The 24,197-nt window shown below is 46.4% G+C and overlaps 1 protein-coding gene across 1 annotated transcript in view; it reads left to right on the top strand.

Moving 5' to 3' along the window:
- The window catches only part of RPAP3 (RNA polymerase II associated protein 3), an 82,095-nt gene that overhangs the window by 15,539 nt on the left and 42,359 nt on the right, over window positions 1–24,197 (top strand). Inside the window, exons 2-4 of the mRNA XM_038740966.1 lie at window positions 4,710–4,868; window positions 9,124–9,264; window positions 21,418–21,519. Of these exons, the coding sequence (XP_038596894.1) occupies window positions 4,710–4,868; window positions 9,124–9,264; window positions 21,418–21,519 (402 nt within the window). The remainder of the gene's footprint in view (window positions 1–4,709; window positions 4,869–9,123; window positions 9,265–21,417; window positions 21,520–24,197) is intronic.

Raw genomic sequence — 24,197 nt, 5'->3', positions numbered from 1 at the left:
CCTCATCTGTAAAACGGGGGTTAAGGCTGTGAGTCCCCCGTGGGACAACCGGATCGCCTTGTGACCTCCCCAGCGCTTAGAACAGCGCTCTGCACATAGTAAGCGCTTAATAAATGCCATCGTTATTATAGAGAAGCTGCGTGGCTCAGTGGAAAGAGCCCGGGCTTTGGAGTCAGAGGTCGTGGGTTCAAATCCTGGCTCCGCCAATTGTCAGCTGTGGGACTTTGGGTAAGTCACTTGACTTCTCTGGGCCTCAGTTCCCTCATCTGTAAAATGGGGATGAAGACTGTGAGCTCCCCGTGGGACCACCTGATCACCTTGTAACCTCCCCAGCGCTTAGAACAGTGCTTTGCACATAGTAAGTGCTTAACAAATACCATCATCATTATTATTATTAGAACAGTGCTTTGCACATAGTAAGCACTTAGTAAATGCCATTGTTATTACTATTATTATTGTCTTTATTCGTTTCATTAATGATTTGTATATAGCTATCATTCTATTTATTCTAATGGTATTGACTTCTGTCTACCTACTTCGTCTTGTCTGTCTACCCCTTCCATAATAATAATATTATAATAATAACGGTATTTGGTAAGTGCTTACTATGTGCAAGGCACTATTCTAAGTGCTGGGGAGATGCAAGGTGATCTGGTTGTCCCACGGCGGGCACACAGTCTTATTCCCCATTTTCCAGGTGAGGGAACTGAGGCCCAGAGAAGTGAAGTTCATTCATTCAGTCCTATTTATTGAGCGCTTACTGTGTGCAGAGCACTGGACTAAGCGCTTGGGAAGTACAAGTTGGCAACATATAGAGACGATCCGTACCCCACAATGGGCTCACAGTCTTGCCCAAAGTCACGCAGCTGACAGTTGGCAGAGCCGGGATTTGAACCCACAACCTCAGACTCCGAAGCCCCGGGCTCTTTCCACTGAGCCCCGCTGCTTCGAGACTGGGAGCCCGTTGTTGGGTAGGGGCCGTCTCTATCTGTGGCCCACTTGTACTTCCCGAGCGCTTAGTCCAGTGCCCTGCCCACTACGAGCAAGCGCTCAATAACAGATGCCGTCGCAGCGTGGCCCAGTGGAAAGAGCCCGGACTTTGGAGTCAGAGGTGGTGGGTTCAAATCCTGGCTCCTCCTGTGTGACCTTGGGCAAGTCACTTCACTTCTCGGTGCCTCAGTTCCCTCATCTGTCTGTCTCCCCCTTCTAGACTATGAGCCCCTTGTTCATTCATTCATTCATTCTTCATTCAACCATATTTATTGAGTGCTTACCGTGTGCAGAGCACTGGACCAAGCGCTTGGGAAGTACAAGGATGTCCACCTGTATATATGTATATCACCTGTATATATGTATATATGTTTGTACATATTTATTACTCCATTTATTTATTTTACTTGTACCTATCTATTTTATTTTGTTAGTATGTTTGGTTTTGTTCTCTGTCTCCCCCTTCTAGACTGTGAGCCGGCTGTTGGGTAGGGACCGTCTCTATATGTTGCCAGCTTGTCCTTCCCAAGCGCTTAGTCCAGTGCTCTGCACACAGTAAGCGCTCAATAAATACGATTGATTGATTGATTGATCTATAAAATGGGGATGAAGACTGTAGGGCAACCTGATAACCTTGTAACTTCCCCAGCGCTTAGAACAGTGCTTTGCACAGTAGTAAGCACTTAAGAAATGCCATTATTATTATTATTATTATTATTATTATTATTATTATTACTATTAATATTATTACAATGTGTGGCTGGAGGGCATTCCGGGCCAGGGGAAGGACTTGGGCCTGGCAAGAGTGAGGCCCTTTCCAAGTCCCTTCACTTCTCTGGGCCTCAGTGACCTCATCTGTATTTATTTTGTTAGTATGTTTTGTTCTGTTGTCTGTCTCCCCTTCTAAACTGTGAGCCCACTGTTGGGTAGGGATTGTCGCTATCTGTTGGCAACTTGTACTTCCCAAGCGCTTAGTACAGTGCTCTGCACACAGTAAGCACTCGATAAATACGATTGAATGAATGAATGAATGTTGGGTAGGGACCGTCTCTATGTTGCCGGCTTGTACTTCCCAAGTGCTTAGCACAGTGATCTGCACACAGTAAGCGCTCAATAAATCATCATCAATCGTATTTATTGAGCGCTTACTATGTGCAGAGCACTGGACTAAGCGCTTTGGGAACATATGGAGACAATAAATACGATTGAGTGAATGAATGAATCTGTAAAATGGGGATCAAGACTGTGAGCCCCACGTAGGACAGGGACTGTGTCCGACCCGATTTGCTCGTATCCACCCCGGCGCTCAGTACAGTGTCTGGCACACAGTAAGCACTTAGTAAATGCCGCAGTTGTTGTTTTTCTTATTGTCAGTTGGCTCCCCTTCCCACTGTTGGCATCCCTGGCTGCTGGGTCCCCTCTCTCCCCCAGCGCAGCCCTTGGGCCCACCTCAGAATTCATCATGATGGTATGTGTTAAGTGCTAACTCTGTGCTAGACACTGTACTGAGCTCCGAATTCTCCCGCTCCCCTAATCCTTAATTTAGTGCCGTGTCCGTTTCCCCTGCCAAAGTGTAAGCACTCTGAGGGTGTGCATCCTCTCTATTTTGCACAGAGTGTCTGCTCAGCAAATGTTATCGATTGGGTATGGTATAAATATATTGATGTTAATGTCAGTCTCCCCCTCCAGACTTCAAGCCTGGGGTGGGCTGGGAATGCTTCTATCTATCAATCAATCAATCGTATTTATTGAGTGCTTACTGTGTGCAGGGCACTGTACTGTACACATGTCTGCTGTGTGACCTTGGGCAAGTCACTTAATTTCTATGAGCCTCAGTTCCCTCATCTGTAAAATGGGGATTGACTGTGAGCCCCACGTGGGACAACCCAATCAATCAATCAATCAATCAATCAGTCGTATTTATTGAGCGCTTACTGTGTGCAGAACACTGTACTAAGCGCTTGGGAAGTACAAGTTGGCAACATATAGAGACAGTCCCTACCCAACAGTGGGCTCACAGTCTGATCACCTTGTATCCACCCCCCCCCCCCCCAGCATTTAGAACAGTGCTTTGCACATAGTAAGCGCTTAACAAATGCCATTATTATTATTATTATTATTATGTCAGGGACTGTCCAGCTTGATTATCTTATGTCCAACCCAGCGCTTACCACGGTGCCTGGCACATAGTAAGCCCTTAACAAATATCAGAATTATTATTATTATTATTTTCTATTTCAGTACATGGTATGTAGTAAATCCTTGATGGGCCCAAATGTTCTATATTAACTTTTACTGTTGTTAATAACCCACTGCCTTCCTCTGGCCCCTTCATCATCATCAGTCATATTTATTGAGTGCTTACTATGTGCAGAGCACTGTACTAAGCGCTTGAAGCCCCTTCTTAACCTGTCCCTGGTGAGGTGTCAGCCTTCCACTCCTAGACCAGATGGGAACGCTCTTCCTTAGGCGGGACGGGAGCCTCGGAGATTTGGGATTTGGGAGTCCCTCCGAACCTTTACAGACTTCCTTTGGGCTTGATTTTTGGCAGGGTGAGGCGGCACGGAGTATGGTTTATTCCAGGGTATGCTTCCCGCTGAATTTTTGTCCAGCAATAAAAGCACCTTCCTCTCGATCAATCAATCAATCAATCAATCGTATTTATCGAGCGCTTACTGTGTGCAGAGCACCGTACTAAGCGCTTGGGAAGTCCAAGTTGGCAATATATAGAGACAGTCCCTACCCAACAGTGGGCTCACAGTCTAGAAGGGGGAGACAGAGAACAAAACCAAACATATTAATAAAATAAAATAAAATAAAATATAGACTAGAATAGAAAAGAAAATAATAAATAAAATAAAATAAGAAATAAAATAAAATATAAAATAAAATAAATAATAAAATAAAATAAAATAATAAAATAAATAAAATAAAATGTGGGTGGCACACTCAGTAATGACCTCAGGAGGGAGTGAGGCACGACCGTAGACCCTTGAGATTGTAATTAGTTTATTGTGGTCAGGGAACGTGGAAGGGCATTGTGGCCTAGTGGATTTTGGATTTGGGAATCAGAGGACCTGGGTTGTAATTCCAACTCCACCGCTTGCCTTCTGTAAGACCTTGGGCAAGCCACTTACCGTGCCTTTGCCTCAGTTTCCTCATTTGTAAAATGGGGATTCAATATCCGTTCTCCCTTCTCTTTAAACTGTGAGCTAATAATAATGATAATAGTTTTTATTGAGCTACGTTGGCCTGCGTGGGTGGCCTCTATTTTTGAAAATCAAACCTATTGTTCCCATGCAAAGGCAGTCAGTCAGTGGTATTGAGTGGTTACTACTTGCAGAGCACTGTACTAAGTGCTGGGGAGAGTTTAGAAGAAGCAGCGTGGCTCAGTGGAAAGAGCCCGGGCTTTGGAGTCAGAGGTCATGGGTTCAAATCCCGGCTCCGCCAACTGTCAGCCGTGTGGCTTTGGGTAAGTCACTTAACGTCTCTGTGCCTCAGTTACCTCATCTGTAAAATGGGGATTAAGACTGTGAGCCCTCTGTTGGGGCAACCTGATCACCTTGTAACCTCCCCAGCGCTTAGAACAGTGCTTTGCACATAGTAAGCGCTTAACACATATCATCATTATTATTATTATTGTTATGATTTAGAAGGCTCAGCAGTCACCTCCTTTCTCAGTGAAAGAAAACCGACAAAGTCGATTTGATTCCCAACAGAGCGTGATGACCGCCCCGAGCAAAGCAATCGAATTGCAACTACAGATGAAGCAGAATGCCGAGGAGCTGCAGGACTTTGTGAGGGAATTAGAAAGCTGGGAGAAAGACATTAAGCAAATGGATTCGGATCTGAGAAGGCAGAACGGTGATCCGGAAGAGGTAAGCAGAGAATCCCAAATTGAACATCCCACCGAGTTATTTAGAGGGGGAAAGTCATCCCGGTTTTCCAGGCGGGGCTAATGGGAGCTTAATATGGTAGCTTTACTTCTATTTATTCTGATGACACCTGTCCATATGTTTTGTTTTGTTATCTGTCTCCTCCCTCTAGACCGTGAGCCCCTTGTTGGGTAGGGACCGTCTCTATATGTTGCCAACTTGTACTTCCCAAGCGCTTAGTACTGCGCTCAATAAATACGACTGATTGAATGAATGAATAGGGTATTATGTAGTCCGAGTTCCTCGTAACCTTCCTTGCTGGATGGCAAGGAGTGGTTTTTGATGAACTGATGATTCCCAGTTCATCTGGAAATAGCGCTGCAAAGCGACGTAGACCGACTGACCTTTGGGATATAAAAATACCTAGGTTGTGAGGTCTAATTGGAGTGGGAACTGTGCCTGATCTTTTCTGTCCGAATCTACCCCAGCGCTTAGTACAGTGCTTGGCACGTACAGTGCCTCCCCCTTTTAGACTGTGAGCCCACTGTTGGGTAGGGACTGTCTCTATGTGATGCCAATTTGTACTTCCCAAGCGCTTAGTACAGTGCTCTGCACATAGTAAGTGCTCAATAAATACGATTGATTGATTGATTGCTTTAATCGATACCATATCCAAGAGGTACTATTTAACTGAAGATGAATTTGTAATTCCAAATTATACTTTGAATATTTTTTGACCTGGTCCCTCACTCTCCATTTAAAGACTAGCACTTATTTCTTCAGTGAAATAAATAATAATAATAATAATAATAATAATAATAATGGCATTTATTAAGCGCTTACTATGTGCAAAGCACTGTTCCAATAAAGAGAAGCAGCGTGGCCTAGTCGATAGAGCCTGGGTTTGGGAGTCAGGAGGACCTAGGTTCTAATCCCTTTTAGACTGTGAGCCCACTGCTGGGTAGGGACTGTCTCTATATGTTGCCAATTTGTACTTCCCAAGCGCTTTGTACAGTGCTCTGCACATAGTAAGCGCTCAATAAATACAATTGATGATGATGGTGCTGAGTGACGTTGGACGAGTCACTTCACTTCTCTGGGCCTCAGTTAACTCATCTGGAAAATGGGGATGAAGACTGTGAGCCCCATGTGGGGCAGGGACTGCGTCTAACCTGATGGCCTTGGATCTTCCCCAGCGCTTAGTACAGTGCCTGGCCCAAAGTAATAATAATAACAGCATTTGTTAAGTGCTTAACATGTGCCAAGCACTGTTCCAAGCACTGGGGGGGGGGGGGGGGGGGGGGATACATGGTAATCAGGTTGTCATCATCATCATCATCAATCGTATTTATTGAGCGCTTATTGTGTGCAGAGCACTGTACTAAGCGCTTGGGAAGTACAAGTTGGCAACATATAGAGACAACGAGGTACGGTGAGGAGTACGGTGAGGAGGTGAGGTTGTCCCCCATGGGGCTCACAATCTTCATCCCCATTTTACAGGTGAATCAATCAATCAATTGTATTTATTCAGTCAATCAATCAATCGTGTTTATTGAGTGCTTACTGTGTGCAGAGCACTGTACTAAGCGCTTGGGAAGTACAAGTTGGCAACATATAGAGACAGTCCCTACCCAACAGTGGGCTCACAGTCTAAAAGGGGGAGAAAGAGAACAAAACCAAACATACTAACAAAATAAAATAAATAGAATAGATAGGTACAAGTAAAATAAATAAATAAGTAAATAGAGTAATCAATCAATCAATCAATTGTATTTATTGAGCGCTTACTATGTGCAGAGCACTGTACTAAGCGCTTGGGAAGTACAAATTGGCAACATATAGAGACGGTCCCTACCCAACAGTGGGCTCACAGTCTAAAAGGGGGAGACAGAGAACAAAACCAAACATACTAACAAAGTAAAATAAATAGAATAGATATGTACAAGTAAAATAAATAAATAGAGTAATAATATGTACAAACATATATACATATATACAGGTGCTGTGGGGAAGGGAAGGAGGTAAGATGCGGGGGATGGAGAGGGGGACGAAGGAGAGAGGAAGGAAGGGGCTCAGTCTGGGAAGGCCTCCTGGAGGAGGTGAGCTCTCAGTGGGGCCTTGAAGGGAGGAAGAGAGCTCCTCTTTATTGAGCGCTCACTGTGTGCAGAGCACTGTACTAAGGGACTGAGGCACAGAGAAATGAAGTGACTTGCACAAAATCACATAGCTGCCATGTGATGGAGCTGGAATTAGAACCCATGACCTCTGACTCCCAGGGCCGGGGCTCTTTCCACCGAGCCACGCTGCCTGCTTCTCTAAGTAAGCGCTTGACAGCTACCATTTACAAAAAGAAGCTAGCAATGTAGTGAAGAAATGCTTAGTACAGTGCTCTGCACACAGTAAGCGCTCAATAAGTACGATTGATTGATTGATTGATTGACTGAAGAAGCTTCCTTCCAGTCGAGTGGGAGAGCTGGTCTCAACGGAGAGGCAGGAGAAGAAAGTGCCAGCTGCAGGGCCCACTGCCCAACTCTGGTGGAGGCCGGGAGGCCTGCCTTGCTCCGGGTTTCCTGTCGTTATCATCATCATCAATCATATTTATTGAGCGCTTACTATGTGCAGAGCACTGTACTAAGCGCTTGGGAAGTACAAATTGGCAACAAATAGAGACAGTCCCTACCCAACAGTGGGCTCACAGTCTAAAAGGGGAAGACAGAGAACAAAACCAAACATACTATCAAAATAAAATAAATAGAATAGATATGAAATAGAGTAATAAATATGTACAAACATATATACAGGTGCTGTATACATACACCTGTATACATATAGACAGGTGCTTCATCCTAGAAGCAGCGTGGCTCAGTGGAAAGAGCCCCGGGGCTTGGGAGTCAGAGGTCATGGGTTCTACTCCCAGCTCCATCACATCATCATCATCATCAATCGTATTTATTGAGCGCTTACTGTGTGCAGAACACTGTACTAAGCGCTTGGGAAGTCCAAGTTGGCAACATATAGAGACAGTCCCTACCCAACAGTGGGCTCACAGTCTAAAAGGGGGAGACAGAGAACAAAACCAAACATACTAACAAAATAAAATAAATAGAATAGATAGGTACAAGTAAAATAAATAAATAGAGTAATAAATATGTACAAACATATATACATATATACAGGTGCTGTATACATACACCTGTATACATATATATAGGTGCTTCATCCTAGAAGCTGCGTGGCTCAGTGGAAAGAGCCCGGGCTTTGGAGTCAGTGGTCATGGGTTCAAATCCCGGCTCCGCCAATTGTCAGCTGGGTGATTTTGTGCAAGTCACTTCGTTTCTCTGTGCCTCAGTCACTTCACCTGTAAAATGGGGATGAAGATTGTGAGCCCCATGTGGGACAACCCGATTACCATGTATCCCCCCAGTGCTTAGAACAGTGCTTGGCACATGGTAAGCACTTAACAAATGCCATTATTATTATTACTTTGGGCCAGGTACTGTACTAAGCGCTGGGGAGGATACCGGCTCTGCCACTTCTCAGCTGTGTGACTATGGGCAAGTCACTTAACTTCTCTGCTCCTCAATTCCCTCATCTGTAAAATGGGGATGATAATAATAATAATAATAATAATGGCATTTATTATGTGCTTAGTATGTGCTAAGCACTGTTCTAAGCGCTGGGGAGGTTACAAGGTGATCAGGTTGTCCCACGGGGGCTCGCAGTCAATCCCCATTTTACAGATGAGGGAACTAGGGCCCAGAGAAGTGAAGTGGCTTGCCCAAAGTCACCCAGCTGACAACGGGCGGAGCCGGGATTTGAACCCGTGACCACTGACTCCAAAGCCCGGGCTCTTTCCACTGAGCCACGCTGCTTCTAGGATGAAGATTGTGAGCCCCACGTGGGGCAACCTTGATCACCTTGTATCCCCCCAGTGCTTAGACCAGTGCTTGGCACATAGTAAGTGCTTAACAAATACCAACATTATTATTATTATTATTATTATTATTATTATTATTATTATTATTATTACTAGTGCTGGAGACCTTAGGCAGTGGCAGCGGCCTGCATTGAGGGGCGTCTTCCTGCTCTGTCCACCCACCCACCCTCCTGCCTGCCTCCGGGCGCCTGCCCCCCAAAACCTCGATTTTAGCGTTTGATTTAAAATTGACTTCCACTTGAACAAAACGATCTGATCCTAAGAAATCAAGAAGCGGTGGTTTCGGAATAACAAAACAATATTTGGTACGTTCTTGCCTAGGCCTTACCTCCTGTGAGAAATGAGAATTTAAAAAAAAAGAAGAAAAACAAAAGTAATGGAACGTCTAAGAAAACCACCGAGGAAAACAAAAAAAATAAGATAAAATCGTTCGACTACGAAGAATGGGAAAAACTGGATGTGGTAAGTCGTTCCAAACTTGAGCATATTGTATAAAACTGAAAATATCATAGAGGTTATGCATACGTTTTGACCAGATAAATTTTTAATTGTATCATCCCCTGGTTTAGAAGTCATTTCATGGCAACTTCCTTTCCTTGTAAGTTTACTTAAGAAGGGCAATCAGTCAATCAGTGGTATTTATTGAGTGATTACTTTGTGAGGAACGCCATCCTAAGCGCTTGGGAGAGTACAGTAATGATAATGGATAATAATGATTGCATTTATTAACCGCTTACTATGTGCAAAGCACTGTTCTAAGTGCTGGGGAGGTAACAGGGTGATCAGGTTGTCCCACGGGGGGCTTACAGTCTTACTCCCCATTTTACAGATGAGGTAACTGAGGCACAGAGAAGTGAAGCGACTTGCCCAAAGTCACACAGCTGACAATTGGTGGAGCCGGGATTTGAACCCATGACCTCTGACTCCAAAGCCCGAGCTCTTTCCACTGAGCCACGCTGCTTCTGTACAACCGAACTGAGCAGATGCGTTCCCTGCCTGTAATTAATTTACAGTGTAGAGGCATCCGTCACTAGTAATCCCACAACTCATGGCGTAGTTGATCGAAGAAAGGCCTGGGAGTCGGAAGGTCACGGGTTCTAATCCTGCCTCTACCACTTGTGTGCAGGGTGACCTTGGGCAAGTCACTTCACTTCTCTGGGCCTCCGTTACCTCATCTGTATAATGGGGATTGGGACTGTGAGCCCCGCATGAGACAAGGGACCGCGTCCAACCTGATTAGCCTGTATCCCCCCCAGCGCTCAGTACAGTGCTTTGCTCATAGTAAGCGCTTAACAAATGCCATCATTATCGTTACTGTTATTAAATCATACAGTTTCCTTGCCTCTTTAAATGCACGTTCAAGATGAGGAACTTTTAAAATAGCAAATTTTAGACTGTGAGCCCGCTGTTGGGTAGGGACCGTCTCTATGTGTTGCCAACTTGTACTTCCCAAGCGCTTAGTACAGTGCTCTGCACACAGTAAGCGCTCAATAAATACGATTGAATGAATGAAATTAATTTAGCTAGTTCCTTGAGCTTTAGGATGGGAATGCATTGCTGAAATGCATGCATCTTCCCAGCTTCTAGACCGTGAGCCCATTGTGGGCAGGGATTATCCCTCTTTGTTGCTGCATTGTACTTTCCAAGCCCTTAGTACAGCGCTCTGCACACAGTAAGCACTCAGAAATATGATTTCTGTATGATTTATGTGCCCTGCACATAGTAAGCGCTCAATAAATACGATTGATTGATTGATTGATGATTGAGTGGATGAATGGATACCCCTCTGGGGTCTCCTGTTTATTTTGGGTTATTCTGCCATCGTAGCAAGTGGAGGAGGCTAACATCTCTGCTTCCCCAAGTGAGATGCTGTCGAAGAAGAGTGTGGATGTTAAAGTTGTATTCAACCACCGTATGACTGTATGCTACCAAGGCAGACCGTCTCTATTTCCTTTGGAAATAGGGCTAGTGTGCCTCTGAAATCGTCAGCCCCATTCCACATTCATTCAGTCGTATTTATTGAGCACTTACTATGTGCAGAGCACTGTACTAAGTGCTTGGGAAGTACAATTCAATAACAGTGTCAATAACAATGATCACTGATTACTGATAACATGATAACATGTTAACACTGATAACATGATCACGCTTCATGTGATCCACATGAAGTGGATCATCTGTACAATTTTTTTTTCCTTTCCTCTTCCAAAATAGTGAGATTATCATGTCTTTTTTTGTCGCCATCTCACAACCGGTGAAATAAAAATCCACAAACATTCGTTTTAATTACAGAGTGAGACACGGTGAGATCATGCCATGGAGTAGGATTTCTGTGGCCGTGTAATGCCAGCCAAGAGACAGGGCAATGTTTACAGCTCCATTACTCGTGATAGCATCACTCATGTGTCTTTGTCAATCCGTCATATTTTTTGAGCGCTTTCTATGAGCAGAGCAGAGATGACTCAAAAGGGAGAAGCAGCTGGGGAAAAGAGGACTTTTCCCCAGTGAGATTGATGAGGTCGGGTCGCAGTGCTAGATGAACGGAAAGTGCGGGCTGGGCTGTCTTTGGAGATTAGGGAGGTGAGTTGGATGGGGCAGTCTCAAGGCTTTAATGCCGATGGTAAGGTAAGAGGCAGATGGGCAGCCATTGGAGGTTCTCGAGGAGTGGGGAGACGTGAACTGAACGATTTTGGTGACCCATGATTCATTCGTGTGCAGCAGAGTAGGATTGGAGTAGAGAGAGATGGGAGCCAGGAGCTCATCAAGGAGGCAGGTGAGTTAGTCAAGGCGGGATTGGATAAGTGCCTGAATCAACGTGGTAGCAGTTTGGACGGAGAGGAAAGGGCAAATTTTAGCAACGTTGTGAAGGTAGAACCAACAGAACTTGGTGATGCGTTAATTGTGTGGGGGGAATGAGATGAGTCGAGGGCAATGCCAAGGTTACAGGCTTGTGAGGGACGGGGGATAGTGGTGTTGTCTGTAGAGATGGGGAAGACAGGGTTTGGGTGGGAAGATGAGTTCAGTTTTGGACATATTTAATTTGAGGTGTTGATAGGACAACCGAGTAGATGTCTTGAATGCGGGAGGAAATGTGAGATTGCAGGGAAGGAGAGGGGTTGGGGCTGGAGACAGATTTGGGAATCTTCTGCATGGAAATGGTGATCGAAGCCATGGTAGCGAATGAGTTCTCCATGGGGGTGGGTGTAGGGGGAGAATCAAAGGGGACCTAGAACTGAGCCCTGAGTGTCCTCTACTGTCAGAGGGTGGGAGACAGGGGAGGAGCCCGCGAAAGAGACCGAGAAGGAGCATCCAGAAGAGTTTGGAGGAGAACCAGGAAAGGACAGTGTCAGGGAAGCCAAAGTTGGGTAACAATTCCAGGAGAAGGGGGTGGTCTGTAGTGTCAGAGGTGGCTGAGAGGTCTAGGAAGATTAGGATGGAGTAGAGCCCGTCAAATGTGGCGAAAAGAAAATCATCGTTTTCCTTAGAGAGGGATATTTCTGTGGAGTTCAGAGAGTGGAAGCCAGTTTGGAGGGAATCTAGGGGAGAATTGGAGGATAGGAAGTGAAGACAGCGGGCATAAACAACTTTCTCTAGAAGTTTAGAGAGAAATGGTAGGAGGGAGTTGGGGCAAGAACTGGAGGGAGCCATCGGTCAAGGGAGGGGCTTTGTTTTGCAGTCGGGAAGAAGCTGTTCAAAAGTGAACAGTTGAAGACGCCAGTCAAGGAGGGAAGAAGGGAGGAGGCAAGTGTCTTACAAAGATATGAAAGGATGGGGGTAGAGGGGTAGATTTAGCGAGGAGGTGAGAGGTATCAACTTGATTTACTTCGGTGAACATTGGGAGACTCAAAGAAGGTCTTGGGGGCGACTGGAGAGGAGGAACGGAGATTTTAGGGAGATCACGCCTGATGGTTTCAGTTTTATTGATGCAGTATGTAGCCAGGTCATTAGGGAAAAGAGACGGTGGGGTGCGGGGAGACGGGAGGTTTGAGAAGGGAGTTAAACAGCAGGAACTGCTGACAGGGACCATGAGAATGGAATTGAATTAGGAAGGAGAAATACTGTTGTTGGGCAGAGCAGAGGGCTGAATTGATGCAGATAAGAATCCATTCATTCATTCAATCATATTTATTGAGCGCTTACTGTGTGCGGAGCCTGTATTAAGTGCGTGGAAATACAGCAATAAAGACAGACTATTCCTGCCCACAATATAAATGAATAGAATTATAGACATATGCGTATATTCATTCATTCATTCAATCGTATTTATTGAGCGCTTACTGTGTGCAGAGCACTGTACTAAGTGCTTTGGAAGTACAAGTTGGCAACATAAAGAGACGGTCCCTACCCAACAGCGGGCTCACAGTCTAGAAGGGGGAGACAAAACAAAACATGTGGACAGGTGTCTGTCAGAACAAATAGAATTAAAGTTAGATGCACATCATTAACAAAGTAAATAGAATAGTAAATTTGTACAAGTAAAATAGAGTAATAAATCTATAATAATAATAACAATAATAATAATTGGCATTTGTTAAGCGCTTACTATATGCAAAGCACCGTTCTAAGCGCTGGGGGGGATACAGGGTGATCAGGTTGTCCCATGTGGGGCTCACAGTCTTAATCCCCATTTTACAGATGAGGTAACTGAAGCTCAGAGAAGTTAAGTGACTTGCCCAAGATCACACAGCAGACATGTGGCGGAGCCGGGATTCGAACCCATGACCTCTGACTCCAAAGCCCGGGCTCTTTCCACTGAGCCACGCTGCTTCTATAGAAACATATATATAGGTGCTGTGGGGAGGGGAAGGAGATAGGGCAGGGGGGATGGGGAGGAGGAGAGGAAAAAGGGGGCTCAGTGTGGGAAGAAGGAGGTGAGCTCTCAGCAGGGCTTTGAAGGGAGGAAGAGAGCTAGCTTGGCGAGTGTGCGGAGGGAGGGCATTCCGGGCCAGGGGGAGAGCGTGGGCCGGGGGTCGACGGTGGGACAGGCGAGAACGAGGCCCGGTGAGGAGGTTAGCGGTGGCAGAGGAGCGGAAGGTGCCGGCTGGGCTGGAGAAGGAGAGAGAAGGGAGGTGAGGTAGGAGGGGGCGAGGGGATGGACAGCTCTCTTCCTCCCTTCAAAGCCCCATTGAGAGCTCACATCCTCCAGGAGGCCTTCCCAGACCGAGCCCCCTTTTCCTTCCCCATCCCCCCGGCCCTTCCCCCTTCCCCTCCCCACAGCACCTGTATATATGTTTGTACAGATTTATTACTCTATTTATTTGACTTGTACCTATGTGCTACTCTGATGTGCGTATAGCTATAATTCTATTTATTCTGATGCTATTGATTCCTGTCTACTTGTTTTGTTGTCTGTCTCCCCCTTCTAGACTGAGCCCGCTGTTGTGTAGGGACCGTCTCTATACGTTGCCGACTTGTACTTCCCAAGCGCTTTGTACGGTGCTGTGCACACAGTAAGCAATAAATACGATTGAATGAATGAATGAACAAATACAGTCATTGTTATTAGAGAAGCAGCGTGGCTCTGTGGATAGAGCACGGGCCTAGGATTCAGGTGGTCATCGGTTCCAATCCCGGCTCCACCACATGTCTCCTTTGGGATGTTGGGCAAGTCACTTCGCTTCTCTGGGCTTCAGTTACCTCATCTGTAAAACGGGGATTAAGAGTGTGAGCCCCGTGTAGGACAGGGATGGTGCCCAACTCAATTATTTTGTATCTACCCCAGCACTTAGAACAGTCCTGGAACGTATCAAGAGCTTGACAGATACCACAATTATTATTATTCAGTGGGACATGAACTGTGTCCCACCTGATTACCTTGTATAATAATGATGGTATTTGTTAAGCGCTTACTATGTGCAGGGCGCTGTTCTAAGCGCTGACATCTACCCCAGCACTCAGTACAGTGCCTGGCACTGCGTCCAACCTGCCTACTTCATTTCTCCCCCAGTCAGTCAATCAGTGGATTAAGTGAGGGCTTACTGTGTGCGCAGCACTGTACTAAGCTCTTAGGGGAGTCGTTGATTCATTCAGTCGTATTTATTGAGCGTTTACTGTGTGCAGAGCCCCGTAATAAGGGCTTAGTAGTCGGGAACCCCAACCTTCACAGAGTGTACCGTCAGCAGGGAAGTTCGGACACTCAGAGAAGTGCGACACAGGGGAAGTAGAGTTAAAGGATAGTTGTAGAAGTGAGCTGCGACAGCCCCCGTCAGCCGTCCTCTCGGCAGGACCGCCAAGCCAGCCTTAAGCAGCCATAGCCGCTGGGTCTCCTGCCCACCGGCTTCCCCACTGCGGTTTTGCCCCCCGAGCCTTCGGCGGCCCGTGGCCTGCGTTTTACCCTCCAGGCTTGGAGAAGCGGGGTGGCTCAATGGAAAAGAGCCCGGGCTTTGGAGTCAGAGGTCGTGGGTTCAACTCCCAGCTCTGCCAATTGTCAGCTGTGTGACTTTGGGCAAGTCACTTGACTTCTCTGGGCCTCAGTTTCCTCATCGGTAAAATGGGGATGAAGACTGTGAGCCCCCCGTGGGACAACCTGATCACCTTGTAACCTCCCCAGGGCTTAGAACAGTGCTTTGCACATAGTAAGCGCTTAATAAATGCCATTATTATTATTATTGTTAGGCCGGAAGCCTCATTATAGGGACGTTTCTATTCATTCGGTTGTATTGTCCTCTTCCAACCTCTTAGCCCAGTACTCGGCACACCGTAAGCATTTAATATATATTCTTCCCACTATCACTCCTAAAGCAAGTACTTTACTCAGTACCCAGACTGAGCCCCCTCCTTCCTCTCCCCCTTGTCCCCCTCTCCATCCCCCATCTTACCTCCTTCCCTTCCCCACAGCACCTGTATATATGTATATATGTTTGTGCGTATCTATTACTCTATTTATTTTACCTGTCCATATCTATTCTATTTATTTTATTTTGTTAGTATGTTTGGTTTTGTTCTCTGTCTCCCCCTTTTAGACTGTGAGCCCACGGTTGGGTAGGGACTGTCTCTCTGTGTTGCTAACTTGTACTTCCCAAGCGCTTAGTACAGTGCTCTGCACACAGTAAGCGCTCAATAAATACGATCGATTGATTGATTGAAGTAGGGAAGAGCCACATTGGGCTTGCGAGGCACATTTCGGCCGCCCCTACTTAGACTTACAGGGTTGGATCCTGGCTTTTTTTGTAGGAGAGGGCCACCCTCTCACTGACTTGGGGAAGTTTTCTGGAACCAAGCTCCCCTTTACAGCTGACGGACTACCATTCTTCCCACCTTCCAGGCCCTCGTACAATCACATCTCCTTCAAGAGGCCTCATTTCCTTAACTCTCCACCCTCCCATTCATTCAAAATTAGAGAAGCAGCGTGGCTCAATGGAAAGAGCCTGGGCTTTGGAGTCAGAGGTCATGGGCTCAAATCCCAGCTCTGCCAATTGTCAGCTGTGTGACTCTGGGCAAGTCACTTAACTTCTCTGGGCCTCAGTTCCCCAATCTGTAAAATGGGGATTGACTGTGAGCCCCACATGGGACAAACTGATCACCTTATATCCCCCCAGTGTTTATATGTTGCCAATTTGTACTTCCCAAGCGCTTAGTACAGTGCTCTGCACACAGTAAGCGCTCAATAAATACAATTTATTGTATTTATTGTATTTATTGTACACACGCTGCCTAGAATTCCTCAACAACAACTCTCTCCTCGACCCCCTCCAGTCTGGCTTCCATCCCCTTCATTCCACGGAAACTGCCCTCTCAAAGGTCACCAATGAGCTCCTGCTCGCCAAATCCAACGGCTCATACTCTGTCCTAATCCTCCTCGACCTCTCAGCTGCCTTTGACACTGTGGACCACCCCCTTCTCCTCAACACGTTATCTGACCTTGGCTTCACAGAGTCCGTCCTCTCCTGGTTCTCCTCTTATCTCTCCGGTCGTTCTTTCTCAGTCTCTTTTGCAGGCTCCTCCTCCCCCTCCCATCCTCTTACTGGGGGGATTCCCCAAGGTTCAGTGCTTGGTCCCCTTCTGTTCTCGATCTACACGCACTCCCTTGGTGACCTCATTTGCTCCCATGGCTTCAACTGTCATCTCTATGCTGATGACACCCAGATCTACATCTCTGCCCCTGCTCTCTCCCCCTCCCTCCAGGCTCGCATCTCCTCCTGCTTTCAGGACATCTCCATCTGGATGTCTGCTGGCCACCTAAAACTCAACATGTCCAAGACTGAACTCCTTGTCTTCCCTACCAAACCCCGCCCTCTCCATGACTTTCCCATCTCTGTTGATGACACTACCGTCTTTCCCGTCTCACAAGCCTGCAACCTTGGTGTCATCCTCGACTCCGCTCTCTCATTCACCCCTCACATCCAAGCCGTCACCAAAACCTGCCGGTCTCAGCTCCGCAACATTGCCAAGATCCGCCCTTTCCTCTCCATCCAAACCGCTACCCTGCTAATACAAGCTCTCATCCTATCCCGTCTGGACTACTGCACTAGCCTTCTCTCTGATCTCCCATCCTCGTGTCTCTCTCCACTTCAATCCATACTTCATGCTGCTGCCCGGATTATCTTTGTCCAGAAACGCTCTGGACATATTACTCCCCTCCTCAAAAATCTCCAATGGCTACCGATCAATCTGCGCATCAGGCAGAAACTCCTCATCCTGGGCTTCAAGGCTGTCCATCACCTCGCCCCCTCCTACCTCACCTCCCTTCTCTCCTTCTCCAGCCCAGCCCGCACCCTCCGCTCCTCCACCGCTAATCTCCTCCCCGTACCTCGCTCTCGCCTGTCCCGCCATCGACCCCCAGCCCACGTCATCCCCCGGGCCTGGAATGCCCCCAATCCCTCTGCCCATCCGCCAAGCTAGCTCTCTTCCTCCCTTCAAGGCCCTGCTGAGAGCTCACCTCCTCCAGGAGGCCTTCCCAGACTGAGCCCCTTCTTTCCTCTCCCCCTCGTCCCCCTCTCCATCCCCCCGTCTTACCTCCTTCCCTTCCCCACAGCACCTGTATATATGTATATATGGTTGTACATATTTATTACTCTATTTATTTATTTATTTATTTATTTTACTTGTACATTTCTATCCTACTTATTTTATTTTATTGGTATGTTTGGTTCTGTTCTCTGTCTCCCCCTTTTAGACTGTGAGCCCACTGTTGGGTAGGGACTGTCTCTATGTGATGCCAATTTGTACTTCCCAAGCGCTTAGTACAGTGCTCTGCACATAGTAAGCGCTCAATAAATACGATTGATTGATTGATTGAATTGATGATGATTCAGCCGTATTTATTTTATTTTGTTAGTATGTTTGGTTTTGTTCTCTGTCTCCCCCTTTTAGACTGTGAGCCCACTGTTGGGTAGGGACTGTCTCTATATGTTGCCAATTTGTACTTCCCAAGCGCTTAGTACAGTGCTCTGCTCATAGTAAGTGCTCAATAAATACGATTGATTGATTGATTGATTGAGCGCTTACTGTGTGCAGAGCACTTTACTAAGCGCTTGGGAAGTGCAAGTTGGCAACATATAGAGACGGTCCTTACCCAACAGCGGGCTCACAGTCTAGAAATCTGTGTGCATATAGGTTTGTGCCCTCAAAGCACTTTGGATCTCTCGCACTGCAGCCACATCTCACCCTTAAGAATTTTGAATTTTGCCATACTCTGTGTCGCGAGCCCCCGGTTTGGGTTTGTACCAACCCGGACCAGGGGAGCCTCGAGATGACACGTAGTAGAGTTCACACCACACCTCTGATCACCAAAGTTAATTTGTAATGTCTTTTTTTTTTTTCCTTTTAGTTTTATCAACGTGCAAGGGAGTGACACACCCACACACGCCTACTCAGTCCACTCTACCTAGGGTCCAATACCAGTCGGCTGGGCAAGGGAGCCCGTTCTGCCAATGCTTCTTCTTTCTGCTTCCGAGTCCTGCTGCCTTCTACTGCTTTTGAGTACCGCTTTCCTGCTGCTTCAAAGCTTGCTTCTCTATGCTGCCTCTAAGTGCTTCTGCCCCCTTTGCCATTCATCATCATCATCTATCGTATTTATTGAGCGCTTACTGTGTGCAGAGCACTGTAGTAAGCGCTTGGGAAGTCCAAGTTGGCAACATCTAGAGACAGTCCCTACCCAACAGTGGGCTCACAGTCTAAAAGGGGGAGACTGCCATTCAAGGCAGTCGCCTTCTGTCTGCCTTCGGCATCGCAACTGTTCTCTGTGTCCCCCTTCTCGACTGTGAGCCCACTGTTGGGTAGGGACCGTCTCGAGATGTTGCCAACTTGTACTTCCCTAGCGCTTAGTACAGCGCTGTGCACACAGTAAGCGCTCAATAAATGTGATTGAATGAATGAGTGAATGAACCGTGGCTCTACGTAGCAGTCATTGATTGGTCCAGGCCCGTTTCAGGGTAGAAGAGGGAGAGAAAGCCACACTTCCCTCCATGCTCTGCCCCCACAAGCCAGCAATCACCTGTCCCAGGTAGAGCCCATCAGTGCCTTTGCACAGTCTCGTCCTTGTCGTCGTTTGCGGGGTCACAAACGGTCCCTGGTAAGGCAGCTTGCCGTGAGCTCACGACACCCCACGACCCTTACGTGCATATCCTTAGACTCTCTGTAATACCTGGGTTCCACCTCTTCTTCCACCTCATGTCTCTCTCCACTTCAGTCCATACTTCATGCTGCTGCCCGGATTATCTTTGTCCAGAAACGCTCTGGGCATATCACTCCCCTCCTCAAAAACCTCCAATGGCTACCAATCAATCTGCGCATCAGGCAGAAACTCATCACCCTGGGCTTCCAGGCTGTCCATCCATCCCCTCGCCCCCTCCTACCTCACCTCCCTTCTCTCCTTCTACTGCCCAGCCCGCACCCTCCGCTCCTCCGCCGCTGATCTCCTCACCGTACCTCGTTCTCGCCTGTCCCGCCGTCGGCCCCCGTCCCACGTCCTCCCCCGGGCCTGGAATGCCCCCAATCCCTCTGCCCATCCGCCAAGCTAGCTCTCTTCCTCCCTTCAAGGCCCTGCTGAGAGCTCACCTCCTCCAGGAGGCCTTCCCAGACTGAGCCCCTTCCTTCCTCTCCCCCTCGTCCCCCTCTCCATCCCCCCATCTTACCTCCTTCCCTTTCCCACAGCACCTGTATATATGTATATATGGTTGTACATATTTATTACTCTATTTTATTTGTACATATCTATTCTATTTATTTTATTTTGTTAGTATGTTTGGTTTTGTTCTCTGTCTCCCCCTTTTAGACTGTGAGCCCACTGTTGGGCAGGGACTGTCTCTATATGTTGCCAATTTGTACTTCCCAAGTGCTTAGTACAGTGCTCTGCACATAGTAAGCGCTCAATAAATATGATTGATTGATTCAGTATCAGCTCCTTGAGGGTAGGAATCACATCTACCAATTTTGTTGTTACGCCCTCTTCCAAGCGCTTAGTACAGTGCTCTTCACACAGTAAGCACTCCTTGGAGAAACAGCATGGCCTAGTGTAAAGAGCACAGGCCCGAGAGTCAGAGAAAGTGGGTTCTAATCACAGCCCTGCCAGTTGCTTCCCGCGTCCCCTCGGACGAGTCACCCAACTGCTCTATTCATTCAATCGTATTTATTGAGCGCTTACTGTCTGCAGAGCACTGTACTAAGCGCTTTGGAAGTACAAGTTGGCAGCATATAGAGACGGTCCCTACCCATCAGTGGGCTCCCAGTCTTGAAAGGGGAGACAGGGAACAAAACAAAACCTATTAACACAATAAAATAGAATAAATACACAGCCGGTAAGTGTCAGAGCTGGGAATAGAACCCACAAACCTCTAACTCCCATGGCCATGTTCTTTCCATGAAGCCAAGCAGCTTCTCTGCTTCTAATGTATAGATCTTTAAATGGATAAATTACTTATTCGCCATCCCAACTGCACCACGTTAATCCAAGCACTCCTTCCCTTCCCCACAGCACCTGCATATATGTATATGTGTTTGTACGTATTTATTACTCTATTTATTTTACTTGTACATATCTATTCTACCTATTCTATTTTGTTAGTATGTTTTGTTTTGTTCTCCGTCTCCCCCTTCTAGACTGTGAACCCACTGTTGGGTAGGGACCGTCTCTAGATGTTCCCAACCTGTACCTCCCAAGCGCTCTATGCCTCAGTTACCTCATCTGTAAAATAGGGGTTAAATTCTCCTCCCCCCAGCTTCGACTGCAAGCCCCGCGTGGGAAGGGGACTGTGTCTAATCTCATAAACCTGTATTTAGTCCTGCGCTCAGCACAGAGTAAGCACTTCAATCAATCAATCAATCGTATTTATTGAGCACTTACTGTGTTCAGAGCACTGTACTAAGCACTTGGGAAGTACAAGTTGGCAACACATAGAGACAGTCCCTACCCAACAGTGGGCTCACAGTCTAAAAGGGGGAGACAGAGAACAAACCCAAACATACTAACAAAATAAAATAGAATAGATATGTACAAGTAAAATAAATAAATAGAGTAATAAATACCGCTGGTTGATAAAAGTCTGTTTTGAGGGGTTTTTCGATCTGATGTGCGTTCTTTTCCTATTTTTTTGGGGGGGGTGGGGTGGGGGACGACTATCTTTTCATGACGCCCGTGTGCTTGCAAATGACTGCCTCCCTTTCATGTGTTTTCAGGACACCATACTGGAAGAACTCGATAAAGAAGAGAGCGCTTCAGATTCAGAAGAAGATGGCATTCATATCGATCCAGAAAAGGCTCTTGCAGAGAAAGAAAAGGTACAATTTATCAAGCAATTATCTGATGAACCAGATAGATGACTGTTAATCCAGTTTTCCTCAGCATTCTTCAGTGGTTTTTTTATGATGAAATGATTCTCTTTTTAGATGTGCGTTTCTCTTTTCATCATCATCATCATCATCATCAATCGTATTTATTGAGCGCTTACTGTGTGCGCAGCACTGTACTAAGTGCTTGGGAAGTACAAATTGGCAACATATTGGTTGCCAATTGGTACAAATTTTCATCTCCTCTTTTCCCCAATCAATCCATTAATAGTACTTACTGCATGTTTGCTGTGTGCAAAGCATTGACCTCAGCCACACCAAACTGGACTCATCTTTCCAGTAGTATTCATTCATCCAGTTGTATTTATTGAGCGCTTACTGTGTGCAGAGCACTGTACTAAGTGCTTGGGAAGGACAAGTTGGCAACATATAGAGACGGTCCCTACCCAACAGCGGGCTCACAGTCTAGAAGCGGGGGACGGACAACAAAACAAAACATAATAACCAAATAGAATAAATATGTACAAGTAAAATAAATAACTAGAGTAATAAATCTGTACATGCATATATACAGGTGCTGTGGGGAGGGGAAGGAGGTAAGGCGGTGGGGGATGAGGAGGGGGAGAGAAAGGGGGCAGATGGGGAGAGGAAGCAAAATAATAATAATGGCATTTATTAAGCGCTTACTATGTGCAAAGCACTGTTCTAAGCGCTGGATTTGCTTCGAACACCTTTTTGACATGGTCAAGACAATGATGGATGGTTTTGTTCCCTGTCTCCCCCTTTTAGACTGTGAGCCCACTGTTGGGTAGGGACTGTCTCTATATGTTGCCAACTTGTACTTCCCAAGTGCTTAGTACAGTGCTCCGCACACAGTAAGCGCTCAATAAATACGATTGATGATGATGATGATGATGGCATTATTGAGGGAACGCGGTCAGTTGCAAAGGGAAACATCCAGACTCATCTTACCATCTTGTAGTCCCAAGGCTAATAAGGAAACAGAAATGAAGAAGCCATGATACAGCTAAGAAATCCAGACGGAATTAAAGAAAGGATAAAATCACGGGTGGTTTTTTAAACAGAATGCCCCTGCTGTTGGATTCACTTAGGATTCTGTACTTCTGGGCTTTGTTAACTTTATCCTGTTCATTTGTCTTCCTAGAAAAATCAGTTAGATTTGTCAAGTGCTTACTGGGTGCAGAGCACAATAATAATAATAATAATAATGATAATGGCATTTATTAAGCGCTTACTATGTGCAAAGCACTGTTCTAAGTGCTGCTATACTAAGCACTTGGGAGAGTATAGTATAACAGAGTTGGTAGACACCTTTCCCTGCCCACAAGGAGTTTACAGTCTAGAAGAAAAGTGGGAGAAACAAGGACCCTGAAGCCCTGGGTACCCCCAGCATTTTCCCTTCCTATGCCAACCCCTTGGTTGGCAAGGCTCTGCATAAAATTGGGGGGAGATTATTTGTGTTTTGAGCATCCTGGGGCGGAATCAGAGGTTGGGCCATGGATGCTGAAATTTCTTCAGGGTCCCTTGGCTCTTGTTTTGGATCGGTGTCCCAGAGGAACATCACGGGAGGCAGCGGGTGCCTCTTTCTCTGCTCCTCCCCATAGCTCTGGCACCCCGGGATGGGCAGGGAAAAATAACGGGGTGCCCGGGTCCATTCGCTCAGATGAAAATCGAAAGGAAAAAATGAGCCGCGCTTTGATAAAACTCAGTGTTGTTCACTAAACACGTGTTTTTAGTCTAAAACGGAATACCTTCATTCATTCGTATGTATGGAGCGCTTACTGTGTGCACAGCACTGTACTAAGCGCTTATACCTTGCTCTTCATGACCATATGGCAAACGTCAGCTAAATTGGAGATCATCATCATCAATCGTATTTATTGAGCGCTTACTATGTGCAGAGTACTGTACTAAGCGCTTGGGAAGTACAAATTGGCAACATATAGAGACAGTCCCTACCCAACAGTGGGCTCACAGTCTAAAAGGGGAGTCTAAAAGGAGGTGTATCTTTGGGCTCTGGGAAGGTTAAAAAAGCATCAAGAAGCATTGAGGAAGACAATAATAGTAATAATAATGGTGATGGCATTTATTAAGCGCTTACTATGTGCAAAGCACCGTTCTAAGTGCTGGGGAGGTTACAGGGTGATCAGGTTGTCCCACATGGGGCTCAGTCTTAATCCCCATTTTCCAGATGAGGTAACTGAGGCCTAGGGAAGTTAAGTGACTTGCCCAGGGTCACACAGCTGGCAATCGGTGGAGCCGGGATTTGAACCCATGACCTCTGACTCCAAAGCCCGGGCTCTTTCCACTGAGCCACGCTGCTTCTCTAAACAACTAGCTGATCAGCAGAGAGTAGCTGCTTTTTCTCCTCTGCATTTGGAGTTAAGTGGGGGAAGGAAAGCTGAACTTGATGGGGAAAGGGTAGGGATTTTAACTTTATTTAGGCATCCTTCTTTTTCACTCCTTCCCTCAAACACAAAACACCTCATCTTTCCCTCTCCACTACTTCGTTTGCTAGTTATAGCTTTTCTTCATCTTTTTGTTTTGTCACCTTTCCTGTTTTTTCCCCAACTCTATTGCAGCCCATTGTGTGCTCTGCAGAGGTCTCACTGTTTCCACGTAACAGTCATTTTCTTCAACAAGTGTTG

This window comes from Tachyglossus aculeatus, chromosome 2, assembly GCF_015852505.1.
Source record: "Tachyglossus aculeatus isolate mTacAcu1 chromosome 2, mTacAcu1.pri, whole genome shotgun sequence".
Classification (NCBI taxonomy): Eukaryota; Metazoa; Chordata; class Mammalia; order Monotremata; family Tachyglossidae; genus Tachyglossus; species Tachyglossus aculeatus.
The sequence above is the reverse complement of the archived record's forward strand: the minus strand, read 5'-3'. Positions and strand labels throughout refer to the sequence as shown.